This window comes from Trifolium pratense, linkage group LG2, assembly GCF_020283565.1.
Source record: "Trifolium pratense cultivar HEN17-A07 linkage group LG2, ARS_RC_1.1, whole genome shotgun sequence".
Lineage (NCBI taxonomy): Eukaryota > Viridiplantae > Streptophyta > Magnoliopsida > Fabales > Fabaceae > Trifolium > Trifolium pratense.
Window position 1 is genome coordinate 34,325,307 of NC_060060.1, and position 22,272 is coordinate 34,347,578.

Genomic DNA, 22,272 nt, shown 5'->3' on the forward strand with positions numbered 1-22,272 from the left:
TTAAAGATATTTTTGGTTTCAGATTGGTCCCTTAAAGAAAAAAAGGTCCAAATAGGTCCCTTAAAGAAAAAAAAGTCCGAATAGGTCCCTTAAAGACATCTCCGTTAATCAGTTTGGTCCCTAAAAAGAGGTCTAAATAGGACCAAACTGATTAACGAAGATGTCTTTAAGGGACCTATTCAGACTTTTTTTTCTTTAAGGGACCTATTTGGACCTTTTTTTCTTTAAGGGACCAATCTGAAACCAAAAATGTCTTTAAGGGACCATTTTACTAATTAAGCCTATTATTTAATAAAATAAAGACTAATTTTTTTTTATAATAATATCAAATAACTATACTACTAACATAAAGACCAATCCATATGTACCTGCGGGGGGTGTGTTAAATTTTTTGGATATATGTGTTAAAATTTTTACACTATCACATCAAATTAAACCCATCTTTATAAAATTATAAACATTGGTTAAAAAACTGTTGTCGAAATATTGATTGAATCCAAATGAGGCACAAAATAATTATTAAATACAACCATCAAAAGGTTAAAAAGGTAAAATGATACAAGATAGTACTCCCCCGTCCTTTTTTTATAAGAAACATTTTGAAAAAATTACATTGAAAACACATTATAAATAGTTATTTTCATTTAATACTCCTATAAATTTAAATTTATTCCATATATACTCTTATTTAATTACTCTTGAACTAACTTACTTATTTTTAATATTCTCTCTCATAATCAATAAGGACATAAGTGAAATCAAACATTTAAAACATTTGAAAATTGGTCAAAGTTTCTAATAAAAATGACTAATTTTTTTTCCCAAAGTCTTCCTTATAAAAAGGACACGAGGGAGTATTTTTTTTATACGGCATAAAATTAGTATTTAAAATAAAATAATAATGTAATACTTGTTGCATTATCCTGAATTTCTTATGCCAATACCTATAAACATACAAATGTCTAATCTAGTTAAATGAAGAAAAAAAATGTAATTTGAAAAATGTACAAAGCTAATAATACCATGGAAATGACCTCACCATCCGAAATGAAACAATCCACTTGTGTGTTAATTTAATATAAACCACAAAAATTTTATAATTTATACAATCAATGGCTATGAATTTCATTTTTCTCTATACTTCCTGAAACTTGCAAGTTTGTTGGTAAGATCTTTTGTACTGTACAATACCTTCTACGGTAGTTATGAAATATCCTATGTGTGTGTTACTGTGTCAGACTCAGAACATTGAAGCCTAGTTTTAGCCATAATCTCTGGACATCAAGATTTTGACAAGTTACCAAAACAAAAATGTTTATCTTGCCATTGCCATAGGCCCAATAATGTGTTCAAATGTCCTTGTCCCAAATTAAATGCATCAAAATTCAAAACCCTCCTTTGAAATGTCACTTGCCACTTCTCACTTGGTGAAATAGTGACTCAGTTTGGCCATTCTCACTGTCAGCCTTTTTTATTTTCCTTAGCCAGACGAGCTTTGCGCACAGCTTGTTGGATTTGTCTTTCATGCTCCTTAAGGATCTCTTCAAGATTATCCTCTGGAGGAAATAGTGGTCCAGAATAGTTGATGTGGCAATTTTTGGGACCATGACCCTGCAATCACAAATAAAAGCAAGTCATTTACTAGAGAGTTCCATAGTCACAGTGAGCATAAACAACTAATTATGATAAAAAAAGAACATTCTCAAGAATTCCACAAATAGATTCCAGGCCTCTAGCATTATACTTGTGGTGCGTATATATGTAGGAAAACAATACACACATTGCTAGGAAATTTTTAAATTAAGACAGACAACCAGACCATGGTCTCAACATCTATCAAATTCATCGTCTTCCATAATATCAGAGAGGAGCATGTAATGCTGACTCGAAAACAATAGAACAATTGCACAAATTAGTGTTTGTAAGTCATTTCTTTACCATGGCACGATCCCTCCCGAATAGATGGAAGTCTTTCTTGCGTGAATGTTTGGTTCCATCCAGCAAATGATTGGACTCACCTTCAGGCAAGTGACTATATCTCATATCAAATTGATCCTCTAGCCACTGTGAATTCAAATTACGGTCTCCACCCATATCAAACCGTGAATCACCTCGAACTGCAAGTGAATTAGAAAATCTCGATAATTGTGCAGTCCTACCATGCCAGTAGGAATTTTGTTTTCTCAATTCAGAGTTTCTTGATGTAAAGACACGATCAGGGCCAGTAAGAACAACTTCCTCTTTCAAATTCATATTGCGTGACGATCCATATGCACTTGGATGCATTGACTGGCCCGAATGAGAGAAGATAGTATGTGCTCTTGACTTTGCAGGTTCAAGAGGCAAGCAACCTCCTTCCTCTTCAGGATTGTACTTCTCACTAATGCATTTTGAATTACACTGCCCCCGTCTCTTCTGCTGAAAAAAGTAATTACAAGGAAAATGCTGAATCAGGTAAATCTAAACAATTATAGCAAAAAAGTTCCATTAACACTATGTTAATAATTTTCAGTACCTCTATTGATGCCTGAAGCTTAACATTAGCATCAGGTGCTGGCACAACTTTAGACTCTTTAAAATTCCTTCCAACTGATTCCTGTCTTCCTTGTCCTTTATTTGCTGTTCGTCGTCTGTTTTAAAATAAATAGTAACAACAGTAGTGAGATAGACAAATGAAAAGTATTGCTAAAGAAAAATATAACAGAAACAAATCAGAATAATGGTGCTATCTCAAAATAAAAAAGGCCAAAAAATAGAGGAGACAAGAAAAAAGAAGAAACTTGGATACTTGTTGCGTGAGTAATAAGTTCAGAAAATCAATATCTCCAAGAGAATGCAAAAGTGAGAAACGGGAGCCTTTCTATCCCTCTAGTCATTGCAAATCAAATTTTGAAAATAATAATGTCATTCCCCTTGAGATTTTAGTTTCTCATATCAATATAAAAGACAAATTATCATCGAAGCACACTACTACACTAGCAGCACATTTTTGCTATTTGTGCAGATAAGGAAAACATCAGATATGACAAAATCACACGAGAATCTATGATGATAAGAAGATTAAAAGAAGATGTACCTTCTAGCTTCCTCTTCTCGAAGTCTGGCATCAAACTCCTTACTCGGTTGGTACTTTGGCAAAGTTGATGGATCACAAGGAAGTGGCATTGATGTGAAGAACTAAACACGAAAAATGATATTGACTAAGAAAAACAGTTGGTAAAATAATTGTTGAGTCAATTCACGAAGAAGATAACTTATAGCTACCTCATTCCGAAGTGCTGAAGATGCAGTTCCACGATCGCTTGGTTCAATAGCAAGTAAGACCTCCAAGAGGCTCAGTGCTGATGAAGGAAAATCCTTGAATGTCTCAGAAACAACACGTCTGTAAGGTTGTTGAGGTTTAAAAATTGTCGCATGTGGTAGCTTTGACTTCTTCCAGTATTCTTCAGAAGGAGATCCACAAAGCTTGAAGATTTTATGCAGTTGCTCCACCTATAATGATATATTACCAGATCTTAGTGCCCACGACCACCCAATTAAATCATAGAAATATATCTATGCCAATCAGATAGTTGAATGAAAAGAAATATTAAAACAATTCAGTATTTCAAACGAGATCAAAAAGCATACTGGCTTCCCTCTTTTGTCGATGGTTTATAAGACCTGTCTTTACTTGTAAGCTCCTTATTCTCATCAGCAACATAGTTGCAGATAATTTAAGTTGTTATAAAACTAACATGTTAGAAATGCAATGATCATTTACGTTTCTTCTAGTTTACACCAAGTGAATCTGTAAATTTCTTTTACATTACAAATACAAGTAGATAAAATGGACCTATTACTTCGACACTTATTTCACCATAACTGGAATGTTCAAGATAACATGTGCAAAAGCTTTCAGTATGTCCAATAAGATGTAGAATCTACATACTGTTCGGCCCAAAGATGATATAGGTCCAATTGACACTCTTAGCAGGGAACCAAAATTCTAGAAGGGGTGAAGAAGAGATTGCATAAGAGATTGGGGAGCAGAGTTAGTTACAGGCCAAGGGAAATATAGTGCCAAGGGAAGTATAGGGTGGTGAGATGATGGGTAGAAAGCAGTTATTGATATTCCATTTTACCTTCAGCTTTCACAGAGCATAGGGAATTCTTTTCCTGTGAAGGAGTTTTCTCTGGGGGTTATAGGGGGAAACTCTTGTAATCAATCACATTTAGCAAATAATACATTCTATTTTACAATAATTTCCTCAGTTCCTAATACATATCTAGAACAAAAGATTAGTTTTACCTCAGTTCGTCCAGGCATTATAGGCTTCCCGGCAAGTAGTTCTGCAAGAATACAACCAGCACTCCATAAATCCACAGCAACTCCATAATCCGTAGCTCCAAGCAAAAGTTCAGGTGGCCGGTACCACAAGGTAACTACACGACTTGTTAAAGGCTGCCCTTGAGATGGCTGAAAATGAGTTGCAAGCCCAAAATCAGCAATCTTCAGATTGCCATTATTGTCAAGCAGAAGATTTGAGCCCTTGATGTCACGATGCATAACACCGCGACTGTGACAATGCTCAAGACCACGAAGAATTTGTTGCATATAACACTTGATCTGAAGCATGACAAAAAATATTTAGCGCATTGGGAAAAGAAAAAGAACATGAAGCCAATTAATGTATAGAAAAATTAGACATGTAGCTTAAGAGTTGTAAACACAGCAGGATTGAAACCACCAATGACCTCCTTTTAAGAAAATACACTATTGTTTTGTCTTTTTGCTTAAAACACACTTTGTGTCTGCTTCAAATAACAAGTTAAATGGCTGCATGACAGAAAAATTAAGTGCATTGGCTGCATTACAATACACTAGACAAGTTAACAACAACAGAAAGATACACGGATGGAGAAAAATATTGATTTCAATATATCTCATGTCTTAATATACCACTATAATCCTAGAGGAAATATTCAATTTAAAATGCTGAAAGCTTCCATCTAACAGATACAATGGTTTTGATTCCTAAAATCAAATACAAACATAAGAATGTACCTGTGGTTGAGTAAACTTGTTGCCAGGCATTGTTGAAAGGCCAGTAAGATCATGTTCCATATATTCGAAAATAAGGTACAAACTACCAGAAAGCTTTGAAGTAATCATTCCTTCAAGTTTCATGACATTTGGATGATCAAGCCTTCTTAGGAGAACAATTTCTCTTGCCATAAAACGAACACTTTCGGGATCCATATTAGCGAATTTAACCTTCTTCAAAGCAACAATTTTGTTAGTTTCAAGATCGCGAGCTCTGTAAACACTGCTGTAAGTTCCTTGACCAATCTGCAGTGTGATAAATAATAAAGACATGAATTAGCTAGCAGTGGATTATAGGAAAAATAAAATAAAAATAGGCTTGCCTTGTCCAATTTGTGAAAAGAGTCGGGTCTGCGAGGTATCCAACCAGCGATGGCTTCGGGGGCAACAGAAGTGAGCCAAGAAGGCCAACCAACAACAATAAGCGATCCCCTATCCCCATAACTCAAACATCTGCTTATCCTCTTTTCGTCATCGTGGTCATCATCATGATCATGATCATATTTTCCTATTCCAACAATATTATTTTGTTTGTGTCCTTCATCATGGGAGTAAGTGTTGGATATGAGGCGCGCAGTGGAATCATTAGTATTGAGAAGCAAATGCTTTAATGATTTGTTTGGATTGAATTGTGTTGTGTGGTTTTGGGCAACATATTCATTTGTAGATTTGCTGCCTTTGGAGCATATACAACCCATTACATTAATCAATCAATTGATTGATTGATTAAGGACGTAAATCCAATCGAAATTAAATTGATACAATGCAATGCAATGCAGGCGAGAGTGTGTGTTTATTTGGTTTGGGGGAAATATGATAGAAAGAATAGATCCCGAAATAATGAAATGTTGAAAACTAAAAAAGAGGAATGAAATGTGTACGCACTCACTCACTCACTCACGCGTAGAGGAATTGAATTGAATTCAATGGGATACAGAAAGGAAACAGTTCAAATAAACAAACTTACTAACTAACAACAATTATAGAATTCCATAAATAATAATAATAATCTAACAAATAAACATGCGAAAGAAGAGGAAAATACTTACTAACTTCCTCAACAACATTACATTACATTACATTACAGAGATGCAATAAACAAACAACGATGAAGAAGCAACAAACAACGACATGCAATGCAACGAAGATCGCTCGCAGTATATATTATTAATCAATCTGTTACAAACTTACAACAAACTAAGCGTGTGTTGTGCTCTGCTGTGCCGTACCGCACACGAACCTAACCACGTCAAATTACGTCACTGCCCCCAATCTAAATAAATATTATTCCATCATTTTCTTTTTAATTCTCATTTTATTTTACCATAAAACTCTTAAACCAAGTTACTGGATTATTATTCTTTGTTTTTTTCTTTAAATTTACCGTTTATTTTCTCTTTCCAAATAAATTTAGCATATATAACTATGCCTTGCTCCATTAAATTTTATGAAAAATGTGAAATGGAGTTATTGAAGCACTAGTATAGTTGACAAATTGTAGCTTCAACTATTAAAACCCCAAACATGTTCAAATACAATTGTAAAAAAAAAAAAATTAAATACTTCTCATTAAAAAAGAGAAAAAATGTTTAAATAGTGTATCAATTTTACATTATTTTTAATAAATCTATGAATTTTACTTATTGATATACATTTATAGTTACATTATTATCGAAGTTTGGTCTAGCAAATGATAATTTTCAACAATATGATAAATTAAAAGTTCAATTATCGAAGTTTTGTTTTTGTTTTTGTTTTTCTCTCTTGTAACCAAAAAAATAAATTTAAAAGTTCAAATAACTTGAGTGCTACAAGTTTGTTCGCAAATTCACATTTTTCAATTTTTAGCAATTTTGAATTGTATTATTCGATGTATTCTATTAATTTGATGAATGAATGTCGTTTTAACTCAAAAAAAAGGTCAAATTTAATTTTAGTTAAAAAATATATCTACCTACTGTTGTTGAACTTGAAAGTTAGTCATGAAATCGACTCATAGTTCTCGTCAGCTTGTAATTCCCTTTTCTTTAAACAATTACGTTGAGGGAGGAACTTTGTCCCAAGTTGTGGGTTCCTTAACTACTCCAAATAGTATTAAGTATGACATGTAGGGATGTTTCACTATTCACTTAAGAAATGTATAAAAATTAAAAGATAAAAATTGTATAAATAGATTATTGATTCTGGTTAAAATTTAGTACAAACTTTGATATTTATAGGCAAACGGTAGCCCTATATTGGCCAAAAAGTGCAGCCTACTGATCATTTGCCTTATGAGGATGGATCATCATCTTCCTTCCTTCAAAGAAAACAATGGTAAGAAAAAATAAAAAGATCAATATAAATAAAAATAATAAAAAAAGAGAAAATGCAAAGAGAGAGATAGAGACAAATTAGTGATGGAGAGAGTATGAGAGATGTGATTGAAGGAGACTTAAGTCCCTGCCTTATTTGGCGGATAGTGCGTTAAATCTTCCCTTCATAGGTAATCGTAGTTCCCAAAGTGGTGTTTGTATTCTTTGCCCTCTAATGCTAGTGGCACCATAAACGTGGAGCATGATCAAAACGCCTAATTATCAAGTCTTATTGTCTTTTGACCAAGTCTTAAAGTCCTGGCGACCCCGCTAAACTCAATAGGCTTGAGAAAGATTTGGCCTTCTCGTTTTCAACTATGTTTATACCCATTTGATACGCTCTCGTCTAAGGTTCACTTGAACACTCCGTTAATCGTCTATCGTACCAAATTCCACTAACATGTATTTTATTTTTAGATGTGAACACCTAAAGAGGGAATCTCTGGATGCATAGAAAAATTGTATCATCTTAATCAAAACACTAGTTTATGGAATTCAAAATCTAGACATGAATTGCAGACTCTATATCAATTATATCAATTAATAATATTTTACAGAATAAAGTTTCTTTAATTTTCTTGTAGACTAGAGGAACAAAAATGTGGTTTACAACTAATATTGTAATAAATGTATGATTTTTTTACTCTATTCTGCCTCAATATTGTCTCTATATTCTACTCATGAGTCCGTAACGTTGTCCCTACATTTTATCGAGAGAGCATAGCTTACTTCAGTAATTAAATCAGACCGTAGAATTTTTTTATACCAAACAAAAAACTAAACGCAGGGACGGGAACCTTTCAATCCCACTCAGTTTTCATTCAAAAGTAAAGCAGGAAAAAGAAAACACAGGACAAAAAAGGACATGCCAATTCCTTTCAAAATACACAAACTCATAAGATGGACGCCTTGGAAAAAATGATACGATGATATCATGTTGAAATATTTTAGAACCACTCCATTAGGGAAACATTATGCCCAACATTAATTAACATAGAGAATAAATTCGTCGGTCTACAACTATTTTCCATTGAAAAAATTGTCATTCCTCGCCTAACCAATTTTTATCACTAATAAGATAATAAAGTTATTCTTAATTAAAATGGCAGTTATTATCATTTTATAACAATTTTTCAGAGTTTAACTTTATCCCAAAGAGTTTAACTTGAAATCTTGCTAGACGACTCTCCACTCTTTTCGTGACTTACATTCTTATTGTCTCCATTGGTGGAATCTAATTTCTTCTGGTGTCTTAATCTTTTCTTTTCGGGATGATAAGCTCGCTGGTCAGTCTCTTTCTGAGACCAACCATCAATCTTGTCATTTTCATTCTCATAGTCTTCACAGTACTCCTGAAGACTAGATCTTCTATGTCTCGAGCTTTCCCTAGAGTAATTATGTGTTTCCATCTCTCCTCTATCTTTGTCAGATTCATCGATTACATAACTGCTGCCCCTGCTGCGACGTCTAGATTCTTTCATTTGGCTACTATGATGCCTTTTTCTATGTCTATCCTCATCTGATCCAGCCTCATATACCCGGTACCTACTATCCATGTTCAACTTTTGTGAGTTCCTTCCTTTGCTGCCATGGTTCTTTTCATTGTTCCTAGTCATAGCATCCCAATCTGCATCAGAATACTCTTCATGCTCTCTATCTATGTCAGATTCAGATTCATCAGTTACATTACTGTTGCCCCTGCTATGATGTCTCGATCCTTTCCTTTGGCTACTACGGTTCCTTTCTCTATCACTATCCTCATCAGATCCAGCCTCATAAATCCAGTCCCTACTATCCCGGTTCCACTTTCGTGAGTTCCTTCCTTTTCTGTCGTGCTGCTTTTTGTTGCCCCTGTTTATGGTAACCCTATCCACATCAGAATACTCTTCATGCCTTCTGCTACTGTCATCCTTGTTCCTACGAAATGAGCTTTTCCTTGTGTGTTCATGGTACTTTTCCCTATCTACCTCTTCTAACCATTCCCTATTAGAATCAGTATCAGGAGTTCTGTTCCTGCATTTCCTTTTATGGCTGTCTTTAAAGTCGGTATTCCACTCCTCATCAGGAGTTCTTTGCTTACTTTCATCTTCCTCTTTTCTTCTACCAGAACGACCACCATTTAACTGACCCTTCTCCCTAGATCTTGATCTTCTTGAGTGATACCTAGAAAAAGATTATGATACTATAAGAACAAGTACAAACTAGACATGCAATTACAGAACATTAACATCATTAAACAAAAGACTGTCAAAACATCATTAAACAAACTATGGCAACTTAAATCGAGACAGATTGAATAACTTCAATTTCAATCAGAAGAAAGTTATCCTAAGTTATATTTTCTCTACATCCACAAATTTTATCACCAGTAAAACTAGCTTTTTCTCTTGGGGAATGTTTGGGAGTTGGTTTTTAGAGGCTTTTGGAGGGCTATGTCTATATGCTGACATATATTTCAGATTTTTAAAATTGAATGAATGACATGATAGATGATTATATAATATTTCAATGACTCTTTTAATGGATTTCATAAATGTTATGATATATTTTAATTAGACATGGAGAAAAAGTATTCCCCTTCCGTTCCCTCCAAAATTCAACTCTCAAACATAGCCTTAATGCAGCAAGTGAAAAAATAAAGCTGTATTGCGTAGACTTCAAAAATTTTTTAATTTTTTTGACTGAAATCTTATTTTGAATGAATTTTATTTCCTTCATTGAAGACTATAAACCGTGTCAGGACTGTGAGGGTTTTGTCTACATCGTGGCTTCCTGCAGTGATCACATCACCAAATTCTTTTTTGCCTGACAAATTCTTCACCTTGATCCTTGAATGTTCTATAAATACTACTACACTAAATAAAAGTTGCATTATGTTTACTCTTAAGCTTTTTACCTTTAAAACACTAATCATAAACGCTGATTTTCCTCCACCATGCCAAAATTAACAACTCTACATCTACATTATTTTACATAGGTTCTCAATTTCAGTAATCAATTGAAAGCGCACCTGTCAGAATCTGTTTTTGGGACATTGCTGGAGTGCTTCAGTGCACTAAAATTTCCATGATCATCGTCAGAATGACCAAATAAAGCAATCATCTCCTTAACCCAAAACTTCGGTGGTGGTTTGTCAGAATCGGCCCATCCATAGTCTCCACCAGGATTACGGAAACAATGGATAAAATTGCAAGCTGTTCCATGGGAACAAGTCTGTTAAGATGTAAAAGAAAAGAACAACATCAATTTATGGGCATGATTTGTTGACTGAAAGCATTTTGCAGCATTTTATAGATTGTAAAACTTAACTTGAAACCACCAAGAGCAAAGGTCATATGATTTGCACAAATGAACCGGGAGCACTTGGCTGAATCCAAAAGACAAAATAAAAGATAGTCATTATATTATTCTATACCTTGTAACCTGACTTCATATACTCGCCACAAATGGCAACCTTCCATCTTGTTAAATTAACAAATTTACAGTTCACCTGCCATAAATCATAGCCAGATAAAAATTTGAACAATGTGACGAAGTTTCAAATATTCTGTACATTAAACCTAAAATCCTAAATCTTTCTATTTACCAACTTTAAAATCAAATATTTCGTCAGGCTTTCCTTAGATATAACTTAAGTTACAGTACATAAATACAAAATCAGGAAATTAGTCAGTAATTGAACACAGTATAGATGAAGTCCCAAGCAAATTTCCGAAGACACGTGAATCAGTTTCACACTAAGGACTCATACATAGTGATCAATCCCAGATCACAGCACAGAGCAACAGACCCCAAAAAACGAACAGAGATCAAGCAACACTGTAATAGAGATACATGAATTTGGAGAACAGTGGATTGTAGGAAACCACCAGAGTTGGCAGAAAAAGATGCGAGCGCCGGCACTAGTGGAAATGAAATAGGCAAGGGTCCGTGTTAACTGGAATTCCCTATTTCTTTTTTCTCACACAGAAACAAAACAAGGTAAATATGTGTTTTTGTCCATGTGAAAGATAGTGGTTTCAATGGCCAATTTTTCCTGCAATTCTACTGGCTGTAACTTCCGCTATTGAAAAAATCACGACACCGCCTATAGAAGCTTGAAGCAACCAAAGGCCACACATTACTGCTCCACCATTATAGCAAGAAATTATCAACTATGCTTTCATGAAATTCATCCAAACATACTGGCAACATTCAAGATATTCATCTGGTGCAAACAAGACAAAGTAATGCAATACCTGTTTCCCAGCGAAATAGCGACCGTTAACTGATTTATAAGCAAGCAGAGCAGAATCCAACAACTTGTACTGTACGTAGACATTTCCTCGCAAGTGAAATGAACCATTTTTACACACCTGACAGGGATATATAGATAATATGTTTAATACACCGAGATGCAAGTAATTGTGTAGGTGGGAGATGCAGCGAAACCAGAGATAGGGGCAACAATATTTTATATACTTCACAAAAATGAAAAAGTGATATCCCCTTTTGGCTCATTAGTCACTTCTAAATGCCCCTGGAACTTTATTTTATTTTACAAAAATATTGGTTCTATATGTATGATAAGAAAGGAGTACAAGAACAAGACGTATATAAATGCCAGTGTAAGTTCTCCATTCTATTTGTTCTTATCCCACTCTATATAGCAAGAGAGAAATATAAACCATCATTTATTAACACTTGCTATGTTTCATGTAGAACATAAAAAATTCTATTCATAGATATTGAAAACTATGTTAACCTAAACTAAAGCTAAAATCATTTGATAAATATGCAAACGTATATACATAAATATATAGTAGTAAAAAGGAACCTTGAAGTTCACAATTTCTCCAAACTTCAGGAACTCTGTGTGAACATCTTCATAAAACTCTTCAAAACAGCGTTCAACCTCCTCATCTGTATACTGAAAACAGCGGTTAACAAGTCAAACGAGATCTTAAGTATTTAAATATAATATAACAATACATACAAAGTGATAGTGAAATTATCTGCATAAATGTGGGTGTGTGTGTAAAACGGGGATCCCGCACCATTTAAAAACTTTATGTAAGTAAACATGTAAATTGAATTGTTTGATTTAATCTATATGATTGTGCATACCAAATTGTTTTAAACAAATCCAAAGGTTGAAATTACTTGTGCATCACACACCACATGCGTCACTTATGCATGTTAGCAATAGCCATTATATATTAGAAAGAAATTATGCAGTGAAATATAACCAGTCTTCAAATTATATGAAATTTTGTAGGCTTAATCTATTTAATGAGAACTTTCAGCCAAATTATATGGATAGCCCAATGCTCCAAGCCACAATTAGTGCATTTTTACATTGACTCGTGTGTTATGTTCTTAAAGTAATAACTTTAATAAAAACAAAAAGTGTTGTGCTGCCACCATCTCAAACCCTTTGAAGGTCATGGCCATTGTATTGAAAATACTACTACCATTTGACGATAACGAAAAGATTCACTGACTAAGTGTTGTGTCTACAACTCGTCACAAGAACTAATCTTGACGCAGTAGTAGACTCAAACACTTAGTCAGTGCGTAAAACCCTCCCTCCTACCACAGAAAACTAAAAAAATTCACAAATACCAAAATATTTTAAGAATCAGTAACTGCATCCAGGTTTATAAGATTTTGCTGCCACAATCTCAAACCCTTTGAAGGTCATGACCATTAGTCTGCATCATAGCTCCTGAAGCCATGACTGGGATATTGCCTGGCAACTACTTATGGTTAAGGAACAAGAACATGTAATATTTGTAAGAAAGACTTTTATTCTTTTAAAAGTGACATTGAGTGTACAATATAATTAATGAATCTACTTTAAAATATTGTGTTGACACAACATTAATGTGAATCTGAAACAATGCATAAAATGTTAGAAAGGTAAGATGATGGAAATTGTATAGGAAAAAAAGGAGTTGAACATGAAATAAAAAAAACAATGTAGATGGAAAATTAATAAAAGAAATAACTAGATTGAGTAAGGAAGGGAGATGAATATTTGACATGTTAATCCGAAGGTGGGCAAGTAGGATACAACAGGTAATATGTTTAAGTTGAAGCAAGCTAAGCCGAAATGAGGAGTCTCCTCCACTGAAATGAATCTGTGATAATTATAGAGTGAAAGAACAGAAGAAATATCTATAAATTGAAGTAGTGAACAGAATAGACTCTCTCTCTCTCTCTCTCTCTCTTTTAGAAGGAGAAATATGAGAGGAAGCAACTGCATGAAGAGATTAGCAATTAAGGGAAGCAACTGAGTTTGCAATAATAATAATAATAATAATTGGAGGAATAGGAATAGGATACACAGAGGAATGAATGAATGAACAGACAGACCTCAAGGCCTTCGTCTTGTTCCCAAGCAAGGCCAGGACCATTGTACATGTTTTTGATGAGAATGGTGCACGACTTGTCGGGGTAAAAATGGACCCTGCTACAGCGATCACCAAAACGACATGCTGCTGTTTTAAGATGAAAAGGACAGTGAGCTTTATCCTGCAAACCAACCAAGCAGCACAGTAGGTGAGTGAGTTGCTTTTCTAGTCTAGTCTAGTAATAACAATAATTAATAATGAAGGAATGAAATTACTGACCAGTTCAGTTCCGAAATTAGGTAATTGTTGAGCAACATTACTATTATTCTCCAGAAGAAGAAGCGCTGAATTGGAGTGAGTTTGAGAGGGAGATTCCGGGGGAAAGGGGTTTGATGTAGGTCTATTATTAGTGACGACATCATGCTCCTGCGAATTAATTAATTAATTAATTAATTATAACAACAATTGATTGAATTGAATGATGAATGGTATAGAGAATTACTTACCTGGTGGTGGTGGAGGAGGAGAAGGTTGGGGGACTTGACCTTTTTCTTCTTCTTAATGATTATTTCGTTTCCTTGCCAGATAATCTCAGGAGGACCATCTTCTTCATCTTCTTCTTCTTCTTCTTTATTATCAGTGTTGTTGAATTTGTCGTCGTCGTCTTCTTCTTCTTCTTCTTCTTCTTCTTCTCGTTGTTGTTGTTTGATGATCCAATCCTTTTCCCTCTCTAGAAATGCGATCCTGTCCCTTTCGATTCTCTCAGCCTCTTCCTGCTCCAACAGTAACATCTTCCTCTGCAATTCGGGATCGTTGAGGAGTGCTTCTTCCTCCAGACGCTCCTTCTCAGCAATCTCCTTTCTTCTTTCCTTTCTCTTCATCTTCTTCATTGCCTTCCTCTTCTCCTTTCGAACCATCATCTCTGATGACGATGATTCCAATTTCTTTCTCTCTTCTTCGATTTCCATAATTCTCTTCTCTCCTCAATTCTTCACCTTGATCCTTGAATGTTCTATAAATACTACTACACTAAATAAAAGTTGCATTATGTTTACTCTTAAGCTTTTTACCTTTAAATTCCGATTTCCATAAATTAAATTCGTCACAAAATATATATATCTTTAGGTTTTTTACGCATTTTAGGTCTTTGTTATACACCCTTGATTGCCCAAAACAAAACAAAAAATACTACCCTTGATTTGATAATTTATTTATGGCTTAAATGCAATTTTACTTCATGTTTTGATTAAATCGGAATTTTACCCTCCTTGTTTTAAAATGCGGACTTTTATCCCCTGTTTTATAATTTTTTGGATTTTGCTCTCTAAAATTCTGTTTTCGAGTCACAACTTCAAAGTTTCGCACACAACTCAATTTGGATTAATAATTCACCAAACGTATACCAAAATGACTGTAATCGAGTTATCTTCTGGGGTTGTGTTGTTTCAGAACTCAAAGTTGGTTTTCACAAACTTTTAGGTTATGTTTCCACGGATGTGGTATATTCATATTTGCATTTTTAGTGGGGTTTGATTATGTGGAATGATAACTCGATTACGGTCATTTCGGTATCCGTTTGGTGAATTATTGATCCAAATTGAGTTGTGTGCGACGCTTTGAAGTTGTGACTCGAAAGCAGAATTTTATGGGGTAAAAGTCCGCGTTTTAAAACAATGAAGATAAAATTTTGATTTAATCAAAACAGGGGGCAAAACTGCATTTAAGCCTTTATTTATTTATAATTCCTAATGTTCTCCATCTTTGTCTTTTTATCTATATTTTTGCTCAATTGTAAATTTATCTGCTCATTTATAATATTTCACAAAATATATCTTTAGGATTTTTTTTTGTCGCCGCATTTTAGATTTTTCTATACTACACTTGAATTAATAGTTTGAAGGTAAACAATCAATCAACAATAACGATAACAAGTCACATGTGAAACAAAAATTATTAAAACATATGCATACATTGTAAAAGTATTTTGATAACCGGTATTATCAAGACAACTTTAGTTGTACTATGTTTGATTGTAAAATTGTTTCAGTAACCGGACAAACTTGGAGGAATGGACAGGACAAAAACAGAAATTTTTGTCCCTTACTAAACCACAGTACAACTTTTTGTCCGCAGTACAAGTTGTCTAAAATACCAAAATACCATTTTGTTAACAAAATATCCTATAAGACAAAAAATTGATCAATATCACAAAAAGTTGTTCTGTGCTGTTATGTCATATGTTGTGCTGTTCTGTTTTGTACTGTCCTGTCCAGTAATTATCCTTTAACATATCAAACACACACTAAAAATTCATTACGATAAAACAAGGTCATATACCAAGGCGGATATCTTATGATATGTATTTCCTACAAGCTGAATATCTTCAAATGATCATTGGTTTAAATTGTTTCTTGTCAAAACCAATAACCTCATAAATCTTTTCCATCGATTGAGTGTGTGTTGTTTCATAGAGGACCCTGATAGGCTTTGGTGCAACACCATTATAAGAAATTCCATTTGGTGTGTGGTGTGTTTATTACTCATCCTTTCCGATGTTACACGAGTGTTGTCGTTCCATGTTCTACTATTAACAAAATATTAGGTAACCTCATTATAAGAAATTCCATTTGGTGTGTTTATTACTCATCCTTTCCGATATCACACGAGTGTTGTCATTCCATGTTTTACTATTAACAAAATATTAGGTAACCTCTAAAAGATAGACATCGGCATGATAAAAAAATTGTGATAATTAAAATTGGATTGTGATAAATTTAGATTTATGTGTAAGGCAAGAGAATCACTAATTTCAAAGAGAAATAGACATGATAAGGTCTTATCATATCTTATATTTGATGTCCATTGATAAGTAAATTCCTATGCAGTAAATCCAACCCAAAATTCCCAAAAACAAAGATACTAACAAATGAAAATTCATCCTATCGTAAAGAAAAAGTATTAATTAATGATAATTCATATGATGTCCATATGCATAAATTGGTTTCCACGAAGCTTTAATTAGTCTTTATTCAAGTTGGGGAATAGCCCCAAGATATACTCAGACATGAAATCATGCCTTGTCAGGATCCCAACAATTGGAGGCCTCTGCATAACATTACAAACGTTAGTTACTTAGTTAGTTAGGTAGTTATAGTAAGTACTACTCCATATCCTCATTATTATTCAACTCTAATTAACAAAACAATCAAAGGTATTGCAAAAAAAAAAAAAAGACTTACTCCTGGTTTCTTGGGCACGACGAGCAAGTGCCTGAGTCCAAGCTCCCGGAAAAGAAGAGCAGCTTTTGCAAGAGACATTGTTTCAACAACAGTATATGGAGATGTATTAGTGATTGGATGAAGATCAACAAACATTTCCATATCCTCTTGTGAAATGTCTAAATCCTCCACCCTTATTATCCCTCTCCCTAAACCCGGTTTCGCAAAATCACTTGCCTTAACCTTGTTCATAATGGTAGATCCTGTCAACACTCTCTCCCTAGTGAACAATGTCTTGTGCTTGAGAAGTACCAGCAGATGAGACCTTAATACCAACCCACACAACTCAGGAGAATCCGTCAAAGGAGGCTCGTCAATTACAGGAAATCCATGATGTTTTGTCACCTTCAAAGCATGAACAATATTCCCCACTTTCTCGATCCCACAAAAAGAAAACAGTGGACCAGAAACAACGTCGCCTGCAACTAAATTCCTCATGTACGGCTCTGCATGTGCTTCCATATAAGGCAGTCCCTTGAACTCCACAATCTGATCATAAACACCTTTGTTAAAACAATCGGCCACTGTTTTAGAAATGAGGAGAACCAACATTACCAATGGTAGCATCAACAAGTTATCCGTGAGCTCAAGAAGTATGACACAGAGAGAAACTGTCATTCTCATGGTTCCACCAAGGAAGGATGCTGCTCCAAGGAGAGCAAACAAACCAGTATCAAGAACTGTGAATTGATCCAACACAGTCCCTATTAGACGCCCATAGGAAGCTCCAGCAAGTATGACTGGAATGAATAGACCAGAGGGAATGGCAACACCGTATGTCACAATTCCAAGCAAGTATATTGCCACGAAGAAAATTATGAGAGTTGAAAGTTGAAATCCGGCATTGGCAGAGTCGGAGCCATTACTGAACAGGTTGCGGATGGCATCGTCGTTGGTGGTGAAAAGGAGAGAGCTGAGATCATTGTAGTGGTTGGGTGGACATTGAAAATTGTCGTAGTGTATTGAGAAACCTGCGGTTGGGGGGCTAGGGCACTCCCCTGGACATGGCACACACTTTGATAGCAACGGAAGCCCAAATCGAATACAAGATGTCACAATCGAGATAATCATCACCAGTAAAATCTTGAATATTGGACCTCTCCTGCAATTCAATTCAGTTAATATATGTCACAATCCATGCACCAAATCAGTGTTGTTAATTGCAGATCGAAGAAAATAACAGTTTGATCAAAATTGTGCTATGCGGCACTAGTGCTATATAGCCACTATTTGATAGCAATGTATACCAAATAGCGTGTCACAAAACAATAGTTATTGGTTCAAATTCTATTATAATACAACTGCTATTTACCAAATTAGTAATTATAAAAGAGAACTGTATATATAGGGACATACTCATTTATAGCGGTGTAAGTGCGAAGGACTTTATCAACAAGATAATTGTAAAGGCTTCCCATAAGACCTCCAATGACTCCGAGAAATATAACTGTGAGTAGATCAAATGTGGTGTAGGAAGGCTTTGCAGAATTAACATCAAACATTATGAGTCCTCCTTCGCCAAAGAGACCGCATTTGCCTCCTCCTTGATGACAAAATTGTATAAAACTCCTTAAAACAACTGCTACTACAGCAGTGGTAAAGAATGTACGCCATAGAAGAGCACTCCTCCACCACGAAGCAGCTTCTTCGAGTGCGAAAAGAACACCACCAACAGGAGCACGGAAGGCAGCGGTAACACCTGCAGCTGCACCGCAAGTGATCAAATCCCTTCGATCTCTATCATTTTTGAAGTATCTGAGCCATTTCCAGGTGAGTCGATATTTACGAGAACCGCCTTGTCCGAGTAAATTAGCAATGCAAGCACCTGTATGTACCATGGGTCCTTCTTTCCCCACAACGAAACCACCAGCAACTCCTAAAATTGAACCAAATATCTGACCACCACTTCAAACCATTAGCTAACAGCTATTTGTTTTGTTTTGTGAGTGTATTCAAATTAAAACCAATTACAAGTTAATTAGGTACCTTGACAAAAAGGGTAGACGGAGCCAATATAGAATGCGCATCAATGCCATTGAGGTATGCCTTTACCTCTGGTATGCCGGAACCTGCTGCTGCAGGGGCAATATAAGCACACAGGGCTGCAGCCGCAGCCCCTAAAATCATGTTACAAGCGACATATGCTGCAAATGCCTCATGATACTTTTGCTTGAGCATGAGATTGTTGGTGAGTAAAAGTTTGAAACCAGCAATATTCTCAACTCCAAGGTTGTTAAAAAACCCAACAAATCCAGTAATTAAACCAATAAGAAGTGCAAGGCTCCATTTCAGAACAACATATTGGTATATCTCAACCTTGGTTCTTGACCTCCAATCCTGCTTCAACAGATCATTCTCAATTAACCTGCAGAATGCATCATGCCACCAAAATTAACATATAATCACACACACACACACACACTCAACAAAATTTTGATCAAAACCAAAAACAGCAATGAAAGAAACTGTGCACTAAATAAAACATCCCATTATTTTTTAACGAAACCATATTAATTAATTAATTTAGTGGCTTCGGTATCTTCCATACAGTATTTCCACAAATGACATTCTATGAGACTAAGTTTAACTTGTTCACCCTCGAAATATTAATATTTGATCTTACAATTAAAGTATTCTTCAAGAAAAAAATTATTCTTCCCTTCAAATATTAATCAATTCTTCGTGAAAACTTTCCCTTCCTCCATAGTACTTAATTTTTATTTTTGTTACAAATTCATAATGTTTAATGTTGTAATCTTAAGGCGTGACAACATGTCGGCACCTTATTCACACCTTATAAACACTTATTTTATTATTTTATTATGTATTTTTTGTTTTCACCATCTGGTTCCTATGAGAACAGACCCTAGTAATCCAGAGTTCGGGGTGAGTTCTGGCATCAAGTGATTCCGGTTCCCTCCCAAATGCAGTTGCGGGGATCGAACTGTAGTCCTCCCTACAAAGTTCAGCGCCAATCATCACTGAACCAACTAACATTTGGTTGTATTTTGTGCACACATTATTTACTATGTTTTTTAAGTTTAATTATGTAACATTTTTTAACTATGACATGATAAGATATCCTTATAAAAGAATTACACATATGAGATTAAATCTTAGTTAAAAGAGAAAGAGATCAAATTGAGAAGAAGAAAAAATGTCAAAAATGAGAAGAAAAAAATTTAAAAATGTTAAAATTCAAACAATCTTAGTTAAAAGAGAAGGAAGTCAAATTGAGTGCAGACAAAAAGAGAGTTATGAGATTGATTTATCCTAAAAAAATCAAATAATTATTTTTTTTAGATGGGCAAATAATCCATAAGTAATTAATAATTAATTTATACAAGATGATAATTAATTGTATGCAGAAATGAAAAGAAGAAGACAAATAGTACTAACTCATAATCAAGACTTTGAATGGGACAAATATTGGCTCCAACAATAGCCTGCTGAGAAGAGTTATTGATTCTCCTTCTCAACAATAACGGTTGTTTCTGATTCATCATGTGATCATCATTGTTGTGATCATTACAGACTATCTCAATCCTTTCCTCTATTTCCTCCTCCCACTCCATCTTTTTATTCACTATATATTCTGATAATACTCTTCCCTTCAGTTCGATCCTCTGCATGTATTGTAACACTTTCTTTGCCCTGTCACTTTTATAACAAAAAAATTGTTTTAAAAATAAGTGTATGTATTTTGGTCAAGGTATATTTCAATTTTTTAGTGTAATACAATATAGATTACTTTTTCAAATTATATTACCTAATTAATAATATGTGTACTCATAAATAGCAAAATAAACCAAACATATTCATGTATTTGATCTAAATTTTATACCAAGATACATTTACATTTTTGCTTATATTTTACAAATGGATAATGATATTTTTTTTTTGGTCAAACTTTTATGATATACTATATATATATATATATGGCATATCAAGTGAGAATACTTTTTTATGTGAGAATGAATATTAACTCTTTGATTAAAATTGATTGGTCGAGATTAGTTAATGACACATGTGTCTCTCCATACTTATTATTTTTCTAATTGTCTTTAAGTGTCCGTTTGTTATAGATTAAAAAAATAGTGATTTTAATGTAAAATAATTTAGAGATTAGTTTTTAGAGATTTTTAGAAAAGTTAAATTTTCTTTGTGTTTGTTTATTATAATAAAAATCATTTTTTTTAAATAAAATAATTTTTAGTTTGTTTGAATACAACTTATAAAAGTGATTTTTTTAATTACAAATAACTTTCTTTTTTTAACATTTCTTTTCTCTCTCCTCTACAAAAAATCTATTATTTATAAGCTACTCTTAGTAGCTTCTCATTTTTAGCTATTTTCTGATTATTTTCAGCTTCTGATTATTTTAAAAATCTGTATCAAACAGATGCATAACAATTAAAAGTGATTATTTTTATAAAAAAAAAGTAATTTTTTTTTTTAAAATAAGCTATAACAAACGACCTCCAACTCTTAAGGTGGATAAGGTGGATAAATAGGATGACCGTCCAACCCCTACATAAAAAACTAAAAAGCAAATGGACGGCAGGTTAATTTAATCTTGAAGTGATCAAAATTTGCTTAAAAAAAGAAAGTTAAGTGATCAAAATATAAATAAAAAATAGGAAAAATATATTAACTTCAAGAGTAACTCATTATAGTTACTTCAAATTTTTCCTTAAATCTCAACATTTAATTTTAATCTTAATTAATGGCTCTGAGTAATTTTTTTTTTTGACAGAGGCTCTGAGTAATTGTTAATAATGTTTATGGTTAGATTAGATTTCACACTCCTTCCGTATCAACCAAAAAGAAAATTCACACTCCTTCACCCCAATCTTTTATATTTATATTATAAGCTTGTTGATAATCAAACTTGTGTATGCCATGGAACTCAAATGATTGACTTAGAATAATCATCAATTGAAATAATTGGTCTCTCGATTCTTCCCCATGATAACCGTATATTCCCTAATTTTTTCCTATGATGATAAAACCCTTAACATCTACTTTTTGTGGTGCCATTGTATTAGAATTTAGAAATAAACACACGTCACCATTTCTGATCTAACCTGATGATCAGAAAGGTTGAGGCCGGTCCGTTGAGCAAGCTTCCACACCAAAGGGGGGTTTGTACCTGCAGGTGCTCCGATGCCTAAGTCAGCAAAGAGGACAAGAGATACAAAGAAGAGAGAGAAAGAAAG

The 22,272-nt window shown here is 34.1% G+C and overlaps 1 protein-coding gene, 1 long non-coding RNA gene and 1 pseudogene across 2 annotated transcripts; all 3 read right to left on the reverse strand.

Annotated features, from left to right (window-relative positions):
• Nucleotides 1-1,030: 1,030 nt before the first annotated feature.
• On the reverse strand, nucleotides 1,031-14,873 carry LOC123904618 (annotated as a pseudogene).
• LOC123910771 lies at nucleotides 13,093-13,761 on the reverse strand. The gene is made up of 2 exons (XR_006810310.1): nucleotides 13,496-13,761; nucleotides 13,093-13,178 (listed from the first exon to the last, which is right to left on the reverse strand). It is a non-coding gene; the product is annotated as an uncharacterized LOC123910771 (long non-coding RNA).
• A 1,767-nt stretch (nucleotides 14,874-16,640) lies between the features above and the next one.
• On the reverse strand, nucleotides 16,641-20,658 carry LOC123910772 (chloride channel protein CLC-c-like). The gene is made up of 5 exons (XM_045961989.1): nucleotides 20,453-20,658; nucleotides 19,040-19,418; nucleotides 18,410-18,948; nucleotides 17,015-18,155; nucleotides 16,641-16,880 (listed from the first exon to the last, which is right to left on the reverse strand). Exons 1-5 carry the CDS (start codon nucleotides 20,626-20,628, stop codon nucleotides 16,794-16,796), a joined length of 2,322 nt encoding a protein of 773 aa, XP_045817945.1. The 5' UTR covers nucleotides 20,629-20,658; the 3' UTR covers nucleotides 16,641-16,793.
• Between the last annotated feature and the right edge of the window lie 1,614 nt (nucleotides 20,659-22,272).

Excerpts from the sequence above, each read along its gene's own strand:
- LOC123910772 (XM_045961989.1), bottom strand. The coding sequence starts at position 20,628 with ATGGAGTGGGAGGAGGAAATAGAGGAAAGGATTGAGATAGTCTGTAAT. Across the intron at positions 19,419-20,452 it reads ATTCAAAGTCTTGATTATGA|GTTAATTGAGAATGATCTGT; the intron begins GTTAGTACTATT and ends TGCATTCTGCAG. Across the intron at positions 18,156-18,409 it reads ACTTACACCGCTATAAATGA|GAGAGGTCCAATATTCAAGA; the intron begins GTATGTCCCTAT and ends ATTGAATTGCAG.